Consider the following 16,986-nt stretch of genomic DNA (forward strand, 5'->3'; position numbering starts at 1 on the left):
AGAAGAAAATTAAGTTATTGTAGGTTCCTTGTATTTATACTGGTAACTGTACAGTCAGGAGAAAATGCCACATTCTATGATTCTACAATGCACACATACCCCCTTCCCCTGTCTCCTTAGTTCCAGAAGCCTTACCCTGCAGATGTCGACAAGGAAATTCTCAAACAATTTCCACATGTGATTGCTGGTATAAATCTCCTTCATTTCCACTTCCGTATCCACATAGCAGTGATTCAGGAAGTTAATGTAGGCAATTTTAACCTGAAAAAGAGAAACAGATTTTTCTGTAAAAATCAACTTATTCATAGTACGTGTGGGACTGACTAGCTCTCTCAAATTAACAATGACAAAGACAGACCAATATGGCCATTCCATTTTCTCTTAACCACTGAATTTCTATGGCTTTTTGATGGTCAAAATTCACAAGATGAAATTTGAAAACAAAGCTTTTGGAAGAGAAAATGTTCATGACTTCCAGGTAAAGAATGGAACAAAACACTGGGACCACAAAAGACGGACAGGTTTGACTACAGTAAAGTTAAGAATTTCTACTCATGAAATGGCTGTTACAAGAGTTAAATGACACAGTTTGAGAGAAGCTCTTTGCAATGCATATCTCCACAAGGAATTCTTACAGATCTCCGCATGTAAGATGGACATGCCAAGGAAAAAAGGGGCAAAAAATGTGATCTGATATTTACTTAAAGGAATAGTAAATGTCAAAAACAATATATGGAAAGGAGCTGAATCTCATTTAGTAATCAAGAAGACAGAAATTAAAACCACTCTGAGATATCATTATACACCCGCCAGACTGAAAAATAATAATAAAAATAATAATAATAATAAAAGGTGTGACAACAATAAAAGCTGGCAGGATTTGGAGTGATAAGAGCTCTGTGGTGAGGGGCCGCTGAGGTCAAACTGCTGGAAGGCACTACACACTGTCAAGTCAAAAGAAAGAAATGCACCTTGGATGACACAGCACTTCTAAGTGTTCACCCTGCAAAAATCCAGTAACTTTTCCAAAAAGTAGTCTAAAAACAGTATATATTTAATATATACTACATAACCTATGCTGTGCTATGCTCAGTCGTGTCTGAGTTGTTGCAATCCCATAGACTGTAGCCATCAGGCTCCTCTGCCCATGGGATTCTCCAGGCAAGAATACTGGAGTGGCTTGCCATGCCATTCTCCAGGAGATCTTCCCAAACTCAGAGATCGGACCCAGGTCTCCTGCATTGCAGGTGGATTTCTTACTGTCTGAGCTACCAGGGAAGCCCAAGACCACTGGAGTGGGGAGCCTCTCCCTTCTCCAGGGGATCTTCCCAAGCCAGGAATCGAACCACGGTCTCCTGCATTGCAGGCGGGTTCTTTATACCAGCTGAGCTAGCAAGGAAGCCCACATATGTGCACGCTCTCTCTCTATACACACACACATATATATAAATGCATATGTATATATACTAGTAATATAAACTAATATTATATATTTTAAAACCTGAAGAAAAAATATATATTGCATGATCCATTTTTTTTTTGTTACTAGTTAATGTATATGAATAGAGAAAACAAAAGCTGAAAGGATTTACTTCAAAAACCTAACAGGTATTTATTACGGGTGGTAAAATTGTAGATTACTTTCCATTTCTTACTGGTTACCTGCAATTCCTGAATATTTTAAAGCTGTCATTCATGATTTTTGCATCGCAAGTTTTTATTTTAAAGAATAAACCTATTAAGTTTTACACTGGTGTGAACTGTCTCTTTAGCCACCCTTCATCTCATTTCTGAGAAGTCCGTTCAGCTCAATGCTCCTGTTTCAACAGATGAAATGATTGGTTCCAGAGCTGAAACCCTGCAGCAGTTTCCTGTTATTTCTCAAGGAGACAAGAAGAAAGATTTACTTCCCCTGTCATTCCTCTCACACAAAATCAAGGCTCAAGAGGATGCTGTTTTGGCCACTGGAAGTCTCACAGCTAAGCGAGCCGTGGGAGTCAAAGCTGTGAGGTTCCACCTGGGTCAGCTCCCATCCAGCCGTGCCCCCCGCCACACACACACCATGCGGAAAGTCATGAGCACAGCCCACCCACCCTGGAGACACAGCCGCTCACCTCGGGGATGCAGTCCTCGTGGGTCACCACACGGACAATGTCATCCAGCGGGAGCAGGGAGTTGCATTTGATCTCCGTGTAAACGTTCTTGCCCTCTGTGCACACGGCCAAGAGCTCCACCAGATGGATGTGGTACATGAGGGGGCTGTTCTCGTCCATCCGGTCCCGCTCAGATCTCATCATCTGAATCAGGGTCTGGAAAGAGGCTCTGTCGTTGTAGAACACGAGGACATCCTCTCCTGAGTTAACCAGCTGTGATCAGTAAGAGAGCGAGGCTTGTTTATAGCATAAGCTTGCTGGGATGGACGAAGCGTTAAAAAAGAAATCTATTCACACAGAGAGATGTTCTGTCAGCATTTACCTTCCAAATCCAGTTGCATTTATATTACTGAACTCATCCACACTTCATTCATTTTTATTACTAAACAACTAAAAAATTCAGCAGCAGCATTTTCATTTAGATGTAAAAATATCACAGCAGTCCTAAACACTATTAGGGAAGACAAAGTCTTCATATCAGCATTCATGTATCAGGAAAATGTAGATTTCAAGCCTGCCCTTGTATTTCCCCTAATAATTGGGCTATGATTTTTTTCTCTTTAAAAATGTTTCCATCTCCTTTTCACACTTTGTATTTTTCTTACAGCTCTTTCATACACTGCCTTATTTCTTCACAATCACAAATAATCCAATTCTAATTAAAATACACCTTCCTTTCAGCACTCAAAGAGTCAAGGCATTCCTATTCATAACTTGTCTGCTGGGGACTGGGGGGTTCTCATTAATCTACTTAAGAATTAAGTGCTGAAATTGTTCAGCACTGCATGAAATATGAAAGATCCGAAAAGGGCTGACACAGAAGTCAAACTAAATACAGTCAATATTATTCACTTAATAACAGCTAACCTTTATGAACTCTGAGAATGTTCCCACAATAGCTTACAATACCAGCTCGAACAGCAATTGCAATAAACGGTAGCTATCACTGTCATCTTTATCTCATTTAACTAGCCTGTAAGTTTCTCAATCCTGAATCACACAGCCTGGGACATGGAACAGAAGACATTCGTATCCCAGGTCAAGCCAACACTTCTAACGCCACTATACCATCTTCCACTGAAATCATATATGTAGATAAGACCATAACTCCAAGTGTTAGCCGGATTTACTTGAGATTCCATTTATTTTTTAAAGATGGAAAGATGACAGCACGCACCCACAGAAGCTGAAGTCCCGAGGGTGGCAGAGGACCCTCCTGGGACAGATGGCATCCATGGGCACTGACATCTGGCAGAGACCCAAGGGGGACTTTGCCCCGATTCTACTGACCAGCTTCTCGTGAAGCATCAAACAACAATATTCCCAGCTAGTTAATTAGGTGGAAATTTTTTTTTTTTAAGTTCTAGAATTCACAAGAAGAACTTCTTTGGCTCAAAGGATTCTATCCACAATTAACCTCAATTCACTGTATTTTGGTTCAATTTTCTTGGGCTGTTTTACTCTCTCAGAAGAATCCTAGCCAATGATCCTTAAAATAGATTTATTGCTATGAAAAAGTAGATTGGATTCTTGGCTGTTTCTACAGTTTAAGCTCACACACACTTGCGCATGCACACACATACATTACTTTTTTTTAATGTCCCCTGGACACGGTACCAGGTTATACAAATAAAATTAAATAATTTGTAAGTGCCTGAGAACACCAGATGAAGGTATTTAGAAATACATAGCTGTCACCTCGGCCATGACCATGTCTTGGCACTTCTTGATGAATTTCCCTTCGGCCTTGACAATCGTCTGCAGGAACTTGATGTACTGGACATTTCGACCGTGAGTCTCGATGCAGTGAACGAAGTGCTGGACGACCCGCTCGTTGATCTCGCTGCACAGCTGGAAGTTGTTCATGAAGATGTGTTGCATCGTGACGGCTTCCAGGATCTGACGCGAGAGCAAGGGCACAGAGACAGGGTCAAAAGGAGGGCAGGGTGAGGAGGAGTCCACCCCAACAGAGGCAGGGGCACTCAGCCCCGTGAGAGCATCCTTCTCCATCCTCGCTTCTGGATGGTGTTCCTGTTAACTCAACTTTTTCAATCATGTGTAATAAAACCATAGGGCAGTAAACAAACCATTAGTTTTCTGCTGAATGAATTTCAGGGGGAAGCTCAGCACCCAGCTCAAGAAACAAAATAGACCGCTTATGGCCCGCTCTCTCCAAGTTTACCAATTATTTTGACTTCCACAACCACAGATTACTTTTGCCCAATCTTGAACCTCAAGCATCCTCTTCTACCTGCCTTTTGTTCAAACTGCAACAGAGTCCCGTGTTGTTGTGTGTTACTAGCTTGTTTGCTGTCACCACTACGCACATTCCATTGCATGAATATACCATGTGCATTTATCTGTTCTACTGCTGATGGGCATTTGGGGAGTGACTTAGCAACTAAATCACCACCACCACCACCAGTATTAAGAGTAAGTAGAGACACAATTCTTATGACATATGTGATGAACAGTGTCACTCTGAATATTCTTCTAAATGTCTTCTGATAAATGAAATGTATCCATTTCTGTTGGCTTTATACCCAGGAGTAGAATCGTTGGGTTGCAGAGTTCAAATACATTTGGCTTTAGAAGATACTCCCAGACAGCTTTGAAACCGATTAACAATTTACATTCTACATTACAGCGACTCCATAGTCTTGCCAACACTTAGTGGTGTCAGTTTTTTAATTTCATATTTTGTTGTGAGTATCTTCCTTGATTTGCATTTCTCTGATGATGAACCATATTGAGGGCTCTGTGATGTTTGTTGGCCATTTGGATAATCTCAGAGCATTCCATTTTAAAGTTTTTAGCTCATTTGAAAAAGTGGGCTGTGATTTTCCTCATGGACCTTCTGGAGTTTGTTACTTCTACTGGGTGTGAAGTTGTTCCTGGACTTGAACACTGAATGTTTTCACTCTGTGGCTTGTCTTTGCTTACTCTTTACAGTGTCATTTGATGAATAGAAGTTCTTAATTGTTTTTTAAAGATTTTTTATCTTGGGCCATTTTTAAAGTCTGTATTGAATTTGTTACAATATGGCTTCTGTTGTTCATGTATATTGGTTTTTTGGCCAAGAGGCATGTGGATGGGATCATAGCTTCCTGACCAGGGGCCAAACCCACCCCCCCTGCATTGGAAGGCGAAGGCTTAACCACTGGACCACCAGCAAAGTTCTGCATTAATTTTTTTTAACAAGTCTGATTTACTGATATTTTCCTGCATTACTAGTGGTCTTTGCATTCAGTGTGAGAAAAGTTCCTTTCCATAAGGTCATGAGGGTATTTTCATGTTTTCCTTCAGAAGCTTCATTTTCTACTTTTTATCTAGACTTACAGAGTTATTAGGTTTAACGACTGGTGTGAGGTAAGGGGCTTTAAACTTTTCATCTTTTGCCTTTTCGTTAACATGACAAAGATGGAATAGGACTCTACAATGCAGCAGTTGTTCTTCTGGAAAGCTCCAGCAGTACGGACGAGTATTTCTGTGTGTGTGTGCGTGTGCGTGCGTGTGAGCAGGTGTTAATGTACAAGGCTGTCCTTTGCAGTTCTGCTCATGAGCCAAAAATCAGACACTGCCAAACTGTCCATTAATCAGGAAATGGTTTCAGAAAAGTTACAGTCTTTCTGTACATGCGTGCTCAGTCGCTTCAGTCGTGTCCAACTCTTTGTGACCCTATGGACGTTAGCCCACCAGGCTCCTCTGTCCATGGGATTCTCCAGGCAAGAATACCGGAGTGGGTTACCATTTCCTCCTTTAGGGGCTCTTCCCAACACAGGGATCAAACCCGTGTCTCCTGCACTGCAGGCAGATTCTTTTACTGCAGAGCCACCGGGGAAGTATTTAGTCATGAAAATCAATGAGAAAAATTTGTATATCTCTGACTTACAAAGATAGCCAAGATGTGTAAGTGAAAAAGGCAAAATACAAAAACAATGTGTACAGTGTACCATCATTTTCCTATTAAAAAAAGCATGACACATATGTAACACATTAAAAACATATGTAATTAAAATGTAACACAATTATGTTTTACACAGATGCATTATGTTTTGTGTAAACATGGAGAGCTTGATGCACGACCCTAGGAGGATGTGGCTGGACAGTGAGAATTGGTACTTTGCTACAGCTGGAGTTTGATGTAATGAGGAATGCTACTAAGAGAAAATACATTTATCTTGCATCTACCACCTCTTCCTCACTCCTTCTACCTTTTTTTCCCATAAAGTATTTACGTCCTCCTGAGAGCCGATCAAAATGTTCCCCGTTGGAATGAAGGTTGCATCATAACAAGTCCCAGTGGCCACAACAGCAAGAGAACAAGCTGTTCTCCTCTCTTCCTGCTTCCATCCCCCGTGGTCCTCCTCCCTGCACAGAGTCCCAGACAGGCCTCCAGTCTTACCCCTGGGTTTAGAAACAGGTTTATGTGTTTGTGGAGCAGAGCCTGATTCTGCTGGTTGCCGGCGCAGAAATTCTGAAGAAACTCATGAGCCAGCCTCATTATCTCCTGCATCTTGGTGTCTTCAGCCTGTGAGGGAGAAGACAGATGAAAAACAGGTTGAAGACCCAGCTATGCTTTGGCAAGAGAAGGTCAACTGGAGAAAGCAGCGATCTCTAGGCCAGGAGGCCAGGTTCCATGATGCCCCCATCCCCTCGACTCATGTGGGGCTCTGGGGGTGTTTCAAGGGGCTGGATGCATAAAAACACTGGGGGGGTGCTGCACCGCTGACTCTTGCAGAGAAGTCAGAAATTTGTCTATGCTTCATGGAGGAAAACGAATTCTCTCCCACTAGCCTTGGGCAGTCAAATGAAATGATTTTATCATGGAAAAAGGACATAGAGAATGAAAGCTAAGAGGAAGTCTCTGAGATCCCACTGTCTAGCAATTGCTGAAATTTCTAAACCCCTTACTTCTGAAAATACGGATGGACAGCAGAGCAGGGGCCAACTTCATCACGGCTATAAAGCACATCTCCCAGCTCTCAGGCACACATTTTCAAGTTGCCTTAACCTATGGACACTCTAAATCCTGGCAGCAGTTATCACAGCAAAGTGGAACTCTAGATTCTAAGTTGGGGCAAATGTACCTGTCTTGACTCCTTTCCCCATCACCTGACACATGATTTAACCTAAGACTTAGCTTTCTTACTTACACAATCAGGATAATGTGTGTCTCAGGCATTTCACATGGCTGATTACAAGATTCTCAGGTCATGTATCAAAAACACATACTCAGTAAGCAACTAGGATACACTTTACAGCACAGGCAAGTATAGCTATCATCTTGCAATAACTTTTAATGGAATATAATCTGTAAATATACCAAATCCTTTTGCTGTACCCCTGAAACTAATATTGTAAATCAACTACACTTTAAAAAAATACACTCAATATTTGTAAAGAGTTAGATGCCTATGTTAATCCTAAAGGAAATCAACCCTGAATACTCATTGGAAGGACTGATGCTGAAACTGAAGCTCCAATACTTTGGCCACTTGATGCGAAGAACTGACTCATTGGAAAAGATCCTGATGCTGGGAAAGACTGAAGGCACGAGGAGACAGAGAACCAGATGATTGGATGGCATCACTGACTCAACAGACATGAGTCTGAGCAAACTCTGGGAAATGGTGATGGACAGGGAAGCCTGGTGTGCTGCAGTTCATGGAGTTGCAAAGAGTCAGACATGACTGAGCAACTGAACAACAGAAACAACAAAGAGGCCTATGACAAGACAATTATATAGAACCTCTTGGGACTTCCCTGGTGGTCCAATAGCTGAAACTCCAAGCTCCCAATGCAGGTGGCCCAGGTGTGACCCTGATCAGGGAACTAGATCCCACATGCAGCAACTAAAGAACCTGCCATGCTGCCATGAAGACTGAAGATCCCACGTGCTGTACTTAAGACCCAGTGCAACCAAATAAATAGACATTTAAAAACAAAGAAACCTCTTGCTACTTTCAGTTCAGTTCAGTTGCTCAGTTGTGTCAGACTCTCTGTGACCCCATGGCCTGCAGCACGCCAGGCCTCTCTGTCCATCACTCCCGGAGTTTACCCAAACTCTTGTCCATTGAGTTGGTGATGCCATCCAACCATCTCATTCTCTGTTGTCCCCTTCTCCTCCCATCCTCAATCTCTCCCAGCATCAGGGTCTTTTCAAATGAGTCAGCTCTTCACATCACGTGTCCAAAGTACTGGAGTTTCAGCTTCAACATCAGTCCTTCCAATGAACACCCAGGACTGATCTCCTTTAGGATGGACTGGTTGGATCTCCTTGCAGTCAAGAGTCTTCTCCAACACCACAGTTCAAAAGCATCAATTCTTTGGCACTCAGCTTTCATTATGGTCCGACTCTCACATCTATACATGACTACTGGAAAAACCATAGCCTTGACTAGATGGACCATTGTTGGCAAAGTAATGTCTCTGCTTTTTAATATGCTGTCTAGGTTGGTCATAACTTTCCTTCCAAGGAGTAAGCGTACTACGTGCTACTTTAGCCAGTTCTAAACAACCCATCACTTAAAAGAGTAAAAACGCTTCCTCAAATGGAAATCACCCCTCATATTCGTAAAGCCCACTTCATCTTCCTCAGTCACCTCACATACATCCCCCCTCATTTTAGAGGCCGAGTGCTGCAGTTGGGAATGTAGGCCCTGACACCAGGCTGCATGGCCCTTAGGCCAAACGAACAACTTCTGAGCTGTGTGACCTTGGGCAAGGGACTTAACCTTTCGGTTTCCTCATCTGTAACAAGGAGCTGATAAAGGACACGCCTCCTATTGTGGTTATGAAGATTAAATGAGAAAATTCATGTTAAGTGCTTAGACCATAACGACTCATTAAATGTTAGCTGCTGTTACTGGTCTAGACTAAGGGTCAGCAAACTTTTTTCTTAGAGGTCCAGATATATACTTCAGGGCTTTATGGGTCAAAAAGCAAAACAGACGACATTATGCACAAACCTATATAACCCCTAAAAATTTAACTATTCAAAAACGTACATGTGTGTACCTATGGATGATTCATGTTGATGTTTGGCAGAAAACAACGCAATACTGTAAAGCAATTGTCCTTCAATTAAAAATAAATAAAGCTAAAATTGAAAGCAAAACAAAACGTAGCAACCATTCTTGTCTCCAGCACTATATAAAAACAGGCGGTAGGCTGGAGGTGATCCATGTCTGCAGTTTGCCCACTCTGATCTAGACCACAGCCTTGTGAGAAAGTAGAACACTTCTGCCAGGAACACTGATGGAAGGAACCCAGACTCTCAGGGTGACAACCGAACAAAGCAGGAGATTGAAAGAGGACGCTGACAGCCAGTCTCAGAACAACACAGCAGGCGTTACATTTGTCTCTCATTTACAGAGAGAGGGGCAAAGTTTCTAAGCTCTAAGAAATCAGAGGGTCTGGGACAGAGACACACCACAGCAGCCTTGAACCTCTGTGCATTCTTCCCTTTCCACCTACTAAAGGAATCTGCTGGCAGACAAGCTAACTAAAAGCTTGTGCCCTTCAAAGCAGATTTTTACAGGGCAAGGACCTCACAAAGACATAACACGAACTTACCTGTTAGTAAGAGTCCCTCCGCTGTTCTTACACAATGGGGTGGCTGTATCCATCCAAAACCCAGACAAAGTATACACACACACACAATGTTCTGCCTTTGAGTCACCAATTCCAGCTGAATCTGGTTCCTATAGATCCCTCCAACACTTCTCTGACAGTGAATGTCTCTCATTAAGGAAACAGGTTACTGGGAGGCAAAGCCAAGGCCAGCAACCTTTCTCCTGACATTCTTCACATAGAGGGAGAAATATCCACTTGCTGGTTCGAGTCCAAATATCGCCAAGTTTGGATGACACCCACATCCATCTATATCAATTCCAGGTTACTGAAGCACCTGAGCTATTGAAGGGATTAAACTTGTACTTTTATTTGTGGCTGGTGAAAAGCCTGACCCATCAGACTCACATGGGCCCTGTGACTAAGGATGCGGCCTCGGGAGGGAACTTCCTACGGTGCAGGGTAGCGGGTAAAGGTGAGGAGCAGGCGGGGCGGAAGGTGAGCCATCCAAGGCCCAGGCTCCCACACATGAGCCGAGCAGGCTCTGCCATGTGCAGCTGGGCCTTCCAGACAAGTTTCTAAACCTTTCTGGCTCCAGTCCTCTCATCTAAAATGGGGCACCTATCTCCTCTGGATGTTCTGAGGATTAAATGAGAGAATAATGTAAAAGCCTCAGCGCAGGGTCTGGCACCCGGCAAGCAGTGGGCAGGGAACCTCCATCAGGTGACTAAACTAGGGAGCCTCTGGGAGTCACCGGGCAATTCAACAGCCCAGCCCCTAAGTCTCAACTCTAAACCTCCCCAGCCTCAGTCCCCTCATCCATCAAGTGGCAACACCATGAGCACCACACTGGGTTTTAGAAGCTTGAATGAATGCTTTCATTTCGTTCTACTGGACACTGTTATTCTTTGTATTTATTTATTATTATTTTTTAGCCATACTACATACACTGCATGTAGGATCTTAATTTCCCAGCTAGAGACTGAACCGATGCTCCCTAGAGTGAAAGAACAGAGGCCCCCTAACCACTGGGCCACCAAGGAAGCCCCGAATGGATGCTTCTGTCAGGTCTAGGCTCTCCTGCTTCCCTCCATCCCATCACTGCTGCTGCTGCTAAGTTGCGTCAGTCGTGTCCGACTCTGTGCGACCCCATAGATGGCAGCCCACCAGGTTCCCCCGTCCCTGGGATTCTCCAGGCAAGAACACTGGAGTGGGTTGCCATTTCCTTCTCCCATGCATGAAAGTGAAAAGTGAAAGTGAAGTCTCTCAGTCGTGTCTGACTCTTAGCGACCCCATGGACAGCAGCCTACCAGGCTCCTCCGTCCATGGGATTCTCCAGGCAAGAGTACTGGAGTGGGGTGCCATTGCCTTCTCCCATCCCATCACTAGCAATGCCAAATGCTAACACGAAAAATGAGAGCTGCAGCTTAGTTTCTATCAACAGAAAATAAGACTTAGACTGAGCAGAATCCAACAGATCGAACCTAACCAGCTGTCAGCACACAGCGAGGACTTCGAGTGGGCAAGTCCTATGTCTTCACATGCATTTATAGCTTGCAGTGCTTCCAAGGCTGACTAACAAGGCAGACGAAACTATACAGCATGTATTTATTAAGCTTTGGTGATCCAGCATCTCTGATGTGGGAGGACAGCTTTCTCTGGCTCTCCTGAACTCACCAGTTCATCCCCCTGCTCTGAGAGTAGAAAACTGCAGTCCCTGTGATTGTGGGGGGTTCATAATTTATCACTAACGCTAATTTGATTTCATAATCATGCATGTGACATGGGGGAGTTATTGATGGCCATGTCACAAGCTCTTCTAAAACACACTGGATTCAAAACAACAAACAGCTTTTACAACTCTTTAAAAAAAGGAAAACAAGTATACAGTACAGAGTCCCCGTGCAGAGACAGCTCTGTCCACCGGACCTTTGTACTCAGACCAAGCTGGCCCCCTCCGGCCTGGCAGGGGAGTGAGGAGAGAACAGACAGACTCCTCCTTCTTTATAGAGCTCTAGAAGCAGAGGGAGCTTATGGGGGGTTTCACTGTATTGCTACCACGCTCTGTTTGTTTCATGTCAATTACCTAAGATTGCTTCACAGTGACAGTCATCACACATCCGCTTCATTTCTTCACCAACCGTTCCCAAGTGTGAAGGGTATAGGGAAACCCAGGAACCCGCCCCCTCGGAGCAGCAGCCGTGGGGTCAGGCTGCAGGGAGGGGGCGATGCCCACCTTCTCGTAGGGGATCTGCAGCAGCTCCAGCACCACGGCGTGGGCGCCCATGTTCCGGAGCAAGCGCTGTTGCTGCTTCCTGCTCTTCCGCACGGATGCGCTCTCTTGAACACAGAGTTTGCTGAGTCGGATCAAAATCTGGTAGGAAGAAAGATCAAAGTTTCTCCTCAATCCACATCTCTGTTCTGAGGATCTAACCTACAGCCTGGCCACGATAGTTCCTGATATCTCACTGTGTTCATGGAATTTGCAAAGAGAAGAGATCTTAAGCATTCTTACCTCCCCCTACCATCCTCCAAAAGTTACTTCTGTGAGTGATGGATGTGTTAATTAACTTGATTGTGGTAATGATTTCACTATGTATATATCAAATTATCACATTGTCAAGTATATTATAATTTTGTCACTTATACCTCAAAGTTTGGAAAAAAAAAGTTGTAAGAAACAAAAATCAATCTCAGAAAAGCAGGAAGCACAGTTGGAAGAAAGATTGCCTGGGGATGGTGTGGGCAGGAAGGTAAAAGGGATCACGATCCATTAAGAACGTAATAAGAGGGAAAGTTCTCTAACTTGTAGGGTCCTTACTGATTGTATTGAACCTAATCCACATATGGCTAAGAACAAGTCTTCCAGATTAACGACTGGATTACGGCTCCATTAGCAAGTGGGATGTCTCAGGTATCCTAAAATGGTATGGGGGCTTCCCTGTTGGTTCAGTGGTAAAGAATCTGCCTGCCGATGTAGGAGACGCAGGTTCAGTCCCTGGTCCGGGAAGATCCCCTGGAGAAGGAAATGGCAACCCACTCCAGTGTTCTTGCCTGGAAAATCCCATGGACAGAGGAGCCTGCTGGGCTACAGACCATGGGATTGCAAAAGAGCTGGACATGACTTAGCCACTAAACAACAACAAAAAAGTATGACTCAGCACCACTTGGGAAGAATTTGTTCCTGGGGTAAAAAAACACCAAACTTCCAACCTCTCAACTTCGAAGCATCCTATGCAAAGATTTCTAAAAAACTATGGTTCTCATTGGTGATACTATGTGTCAGCAATCAAGATAAATCATTGATAATTTTACCACTTCACTCTTCCTTCAATTGTAAGCCTTCAGAAGTATAGGTGCTGGCAGCCCCCATACAAGGTGAGGAAACAGAGCAGACACACATGATGTGGCTGAGGCCTGACACTGAGACCTATGCACTTGACCTCAGAGGTCCTCTTTCCCTCTGTTAAACTTCCCCCATGGGAAAGGCTCAGGGGAGGGCACATACCTCTTTGACCACCCTGTAGTTGTAGCTGCTGGTGCTCTCATGCTGCTGTGACTTGTTATTCCCCTCCTAGGAACCAAAACGAACGTGACTGGGGTTTGCACAACTCTTGGGTTCCTGTCCATTTGTTAGGGTTAGATCACAATCTTGGAAGGAATAGGAATTTTTTCAGTGTTTTCCAGCCATCATGGGGCTTCCCAGGTGGCGCTAGTGGTAAAGAATCCTACCAATTCAGGAAACACAAGAAACGTGGGTTTGATCCCTGGGTGCGGAAGATCTCTTGGAGGAGGGCATGGCAACCAACTCCTGGAGAATCCCATGGATAGAGAAGCCTGATGGGCAGCAGTCCACATGGTCACAAAGAGTACACGACTGAGTGGCTGAGCACTAGCACTAGCCAGCTGTCCTGCTAGGTTTATGCCCAAGTCAATCCCTTGCTCACACTCAGCTCCCCATGATGGATGTTATTTCGCTGATTGGGAAAGGATGCTGGACCAGGCATAGCTGGAGAATAGGTCCATTCTGCAAGGGGCACCTGGTGCCCAGGAGAGTCTGCAAGGGGCACCTGGTGCTGTACTTCCTGGGAGAATGGCTATCACCCTGGTAACAAGCAGACCTCTTGAGATCCAAGCCCATCCTAGCATCTACATTTTTACCTAAAACCAGAGGAGGACGTTCACTTGTTCCAGGAGCCCACGCATCTCCTCCGGCAACCTAACTTGCGTGTCACCCACCTCTGTCTTCTTATGTTCGTTTTCCCCAGATGCGCCATCCATGGCCTCGTCGGGGCCCTGCCCTTTGTACACCCAGAGCTCTGACTTCTCCACGATGGATCTCAACTGGTCCAGGTCTTGTTTGATCTGCTTGTAGTTATCGACATCTTGGCTGGTAACGAGCAGCTGAACCTGAACGAATGCAATCGACCAGGGGCACTCAATACCCTCTCAGACAGATGATGACCCCACCACCAATAACGCACACACACACACGTGTGTGCACACACGGCCACCCAAGCTACCTGTTTGAAGGCCTGGAGGACCTCCTGTCTCTGACTGAAGTGCCGAAAGAGGAGCTGCAGGGCCCCCGACACCAGGGGTGGGTAGTCGTGCATTGTCAAGTGGAGCAGGACTCGGAGGAATGTTCTGCCGCCGTGATCATCCAGGTCCAGCGGGGTGTTCTCCTCACTGAGGGGAGAGGTAACGTGAGCCACAGACGCCCCCACCCGCAGCCGTGGGCCCAGACACACCTCACTTCGTGAGATCCCCCACACTATGGCCGACCTCAGCAGACCTGGCTATTAAATAACTCCTTTAACAACACCATCTTGTTTCATCTTCAACTGTGTTCCGAGGGGAGGGGACGGTTATGGTGTCACAGCTGCCAAATGTTTAACCAAAGTCCCCGCCTTCCCACAGTGACAAACTCTCCCACCAGATGTTCTGCGGCGGGGCTACCCCCATGGCTTCAGAGCCGCGCGCAGCTGTGTTTCTCCAGAGTTACTAGTTTGTTTTTTATTTAAGATGCTAGTGCCAAGAAACCATCTGTGGTGGAGGGACAGGTTTTCAAGGTCTAGCCTGTACCATATCCCCAATCGTGCACTTGGATGGGGTCACAGGGGCCAACAAATGTGTGCACTCCGTCGTGTCCAACTCTTTGTGACCCCATGGACTGTAACCTGCCAGGCTCCTCTGTCCATGGGATTCTCCAGGCAAGAATACTGGAGTGGGTGGCCATTCCCTTCTCCAGGGGGTCTTCACCACCCCCAGGGATCGAACCTGCCTCGTGCATCTCCTGCATTGACAGGCAAATTCTTTACCACTGCACCACCTGGAAGAAGGGAAAATCACTAGACCATTCAGGTATGGTGGTAGTTTAGTCGCTAAGTCGTATTTGACTCTTGCGACCCCATGGACTGCAGGCCGCCAGGCTCCTCTGTCCATGGGATTCTCCAGGCAAGAATGCTGGAGTGGGTTGCTCGTTCCTTCTCCAGGAGATCTTCCCGACACAGGAATCAAACCCAGGTCTCCTGCACTGCAGGCAGATCCTTTACCGACTGAGCTATGACGGAAGCCCACCTGCACCATCTGAGAAGCCCCCCAGCTGCCATGAAGGTGCCCAAAGATTCACTTATCTTGTCTCAAACTGGCAGCAAGTAGTTTGGTCCCACAGGCCCCACTTTGAGAAGTGTTGCTGTGGGTCATCCCCACTCAGTGCTTTTCTAGCTAGGATCCTAGCTGGGGTTCATCAGTATGTTACCAAGGCTTCTCCCAATATCTATGCTACGTTGATTGTGTGCTACTTACACAACCAAAAATTTAATAAGCAAGTCCTGGTGCTAATGGCAGGCCACCATGAACCTGAGCACTGTCGCTCAGGGTCTGGGCCTGTATTGTGTTTACAATCAAATGAAGGTCAAATGCTGAGACCTTCATGGCTGCAGACCAGCAAGGGAGGCCTAGATAGGACTTAGTACATAAATCCTCTGTTTGCACTATGCGCTCCAGAAAGGTGTAAAGAAGCTTTCATAGCCCTTCAACACCAGGAAAGCAGTAGAAAGCCAAGACACCACTCAGCAGACTGAAGTGGCACCAGGCTAAACTCAAAACTCCCCGAGTTTCGGAACAGCAGTCTCTTCCATAGAGTAAATAATGCTGCTGACTCAAATTTCACAATGACATTCAGCACTAAGACAGTGAACATCAGTTCACCCTCTCTGGTCTAAACACCCTTATGTAGGTTCCTCCCACACTGCCACTGGGCTTAGCCAGGTGATCTGCTTGGACCAATAGGACATTAGCAACATGATGCAAGCAGATGCTTGCTTAGTGCTTGTACACTGTTGGTCTAGCCTCTTGGGGCCTTTGCACATAGAGCCAGTTACCAAGCTATGCAGAAGCCCAAAATATCCACGTGCAAAGACAGAGAAGTCCCAGCCTTAAAGGCATCGCCTCCAAGGAGCCAGAAATGCAAAGAAAGCAACATGGATGTGCCAACCGCAATCACTAGCTACTATGGTTGCATGACAGACCCAACAGTGATCAGCAGAAGAACCATCTAGCTGAGCCCCAGTCAACCACAGGGTTGTGAGAGGCAATAAAATGACTGTTTTAATCCATTTTTCTTTAGCTGTCCTGGGTCTTTGTTACCACGTGTGAGCATGGGCTCAGTAGTTGTGACTCTCATGCTCCAGAGACTGGACTTCAGTAGCTGCAGCACATGGGCTTAGATGCCCCATGATATGTGCAATCTTCTCCAAACAGGTATTGAACCGGCATCCCCTGCACTGACAGATGGATTCTTAACCACTGGACCACCAGGGAAGTCCTTAATCCATTAAGTTTTGATTGTCAAAAGCAATACGTAACTGAAGCAAATGTGTATATACCAAGAATTATACATACAGGGTGTTTATACCAAGTTTGCAGGTGTTTGGGTCTTATAGGGATTTGAGTCTCATAATGATGTTTTCAGTCAACAGTGAGCAATCTCACCTTTTAGGAAAGGGTTCACACAGTAATTTCAGGCTACAGACAATGAAAGAACTGCATACCTGTTTTTATTCTTGTTGCTGCTTGGCTTCTAAAGAGCTTGGGGGTGCCTGCAGCCCAGTAGCACCCATAAGCATGCTTTCTGCACTCTGTTTTGAGCCCCCTCTTTCTTTCAACATTATTTCCTCACTGTTTAAAAAAATCTTGTAATGTGTATACTTTGGGAAACCTCCTTCATTCTTTCTGCTGTGGGCAGGAAACACAT

At 45.1% G+C, this 16,986-nt stretch overlaps 1 protein-coding gene across 4 annotated transcripts in view; it reads right to left on the minus strand.

The window, feature by feature from the left end:
- Positions 1-16,986, minus strand: part of ITPR1 (inositol 1,4,5-trisphosphate receptor type 1) — a 321,362-nt gene that overhangs the window by 149,080 nt on the left and 155,296 nt on the right. For all 4 annotated transcript variants that reach the window (XM_068981702.1, XM_068981699.1, XM_068981700.1 and 1 more), the window contains 8 exons: positions 14,252-14,413; positions 13,968-14,138; positions 13,237-13,302; positions 11,965-12,102; positions 6,559-6,684; positions 3,852-4,052; positions 2,115-2,366; positions 136-261 (listed from right to left, as the gene is read on the minus strand). In XM_068981702.1, the coding sequence (XP_068837803.1) occupies positions 136-261; positions 2,115-2,366; positions 3,852-4,052; positions 6,559-6,684; positions 11,965-12,102; positions 13,237-13,302; positions 13,968-14,138; positions 14,252-14,413 (1,242 nt within the window). The remainder of the gene's footprint in view (positions 1-135; positions 262-2,114; positions 2,367-3,851; positions 4,053-6,558; positions 6,685-11,964; positions 12,103-13,236; positions 13,303-13,967; positions 14,139-14,251; positions 14,414-16,986) is intronic.

This window comes from Capricornis sumatraensis, chromosome 10, assembly GCF_032405125.1.
Source record: "Capricornis sumatraensis isolate serow.1 chromosome 10, serow.2, whole genome shotgun sequence".
Lineage (NCBI taxonomy): Eukaryota > Metazoa > Chordata > Mammalia > Artiodactyla > Bovidae > Capricornis > Capricornis sumatraensis.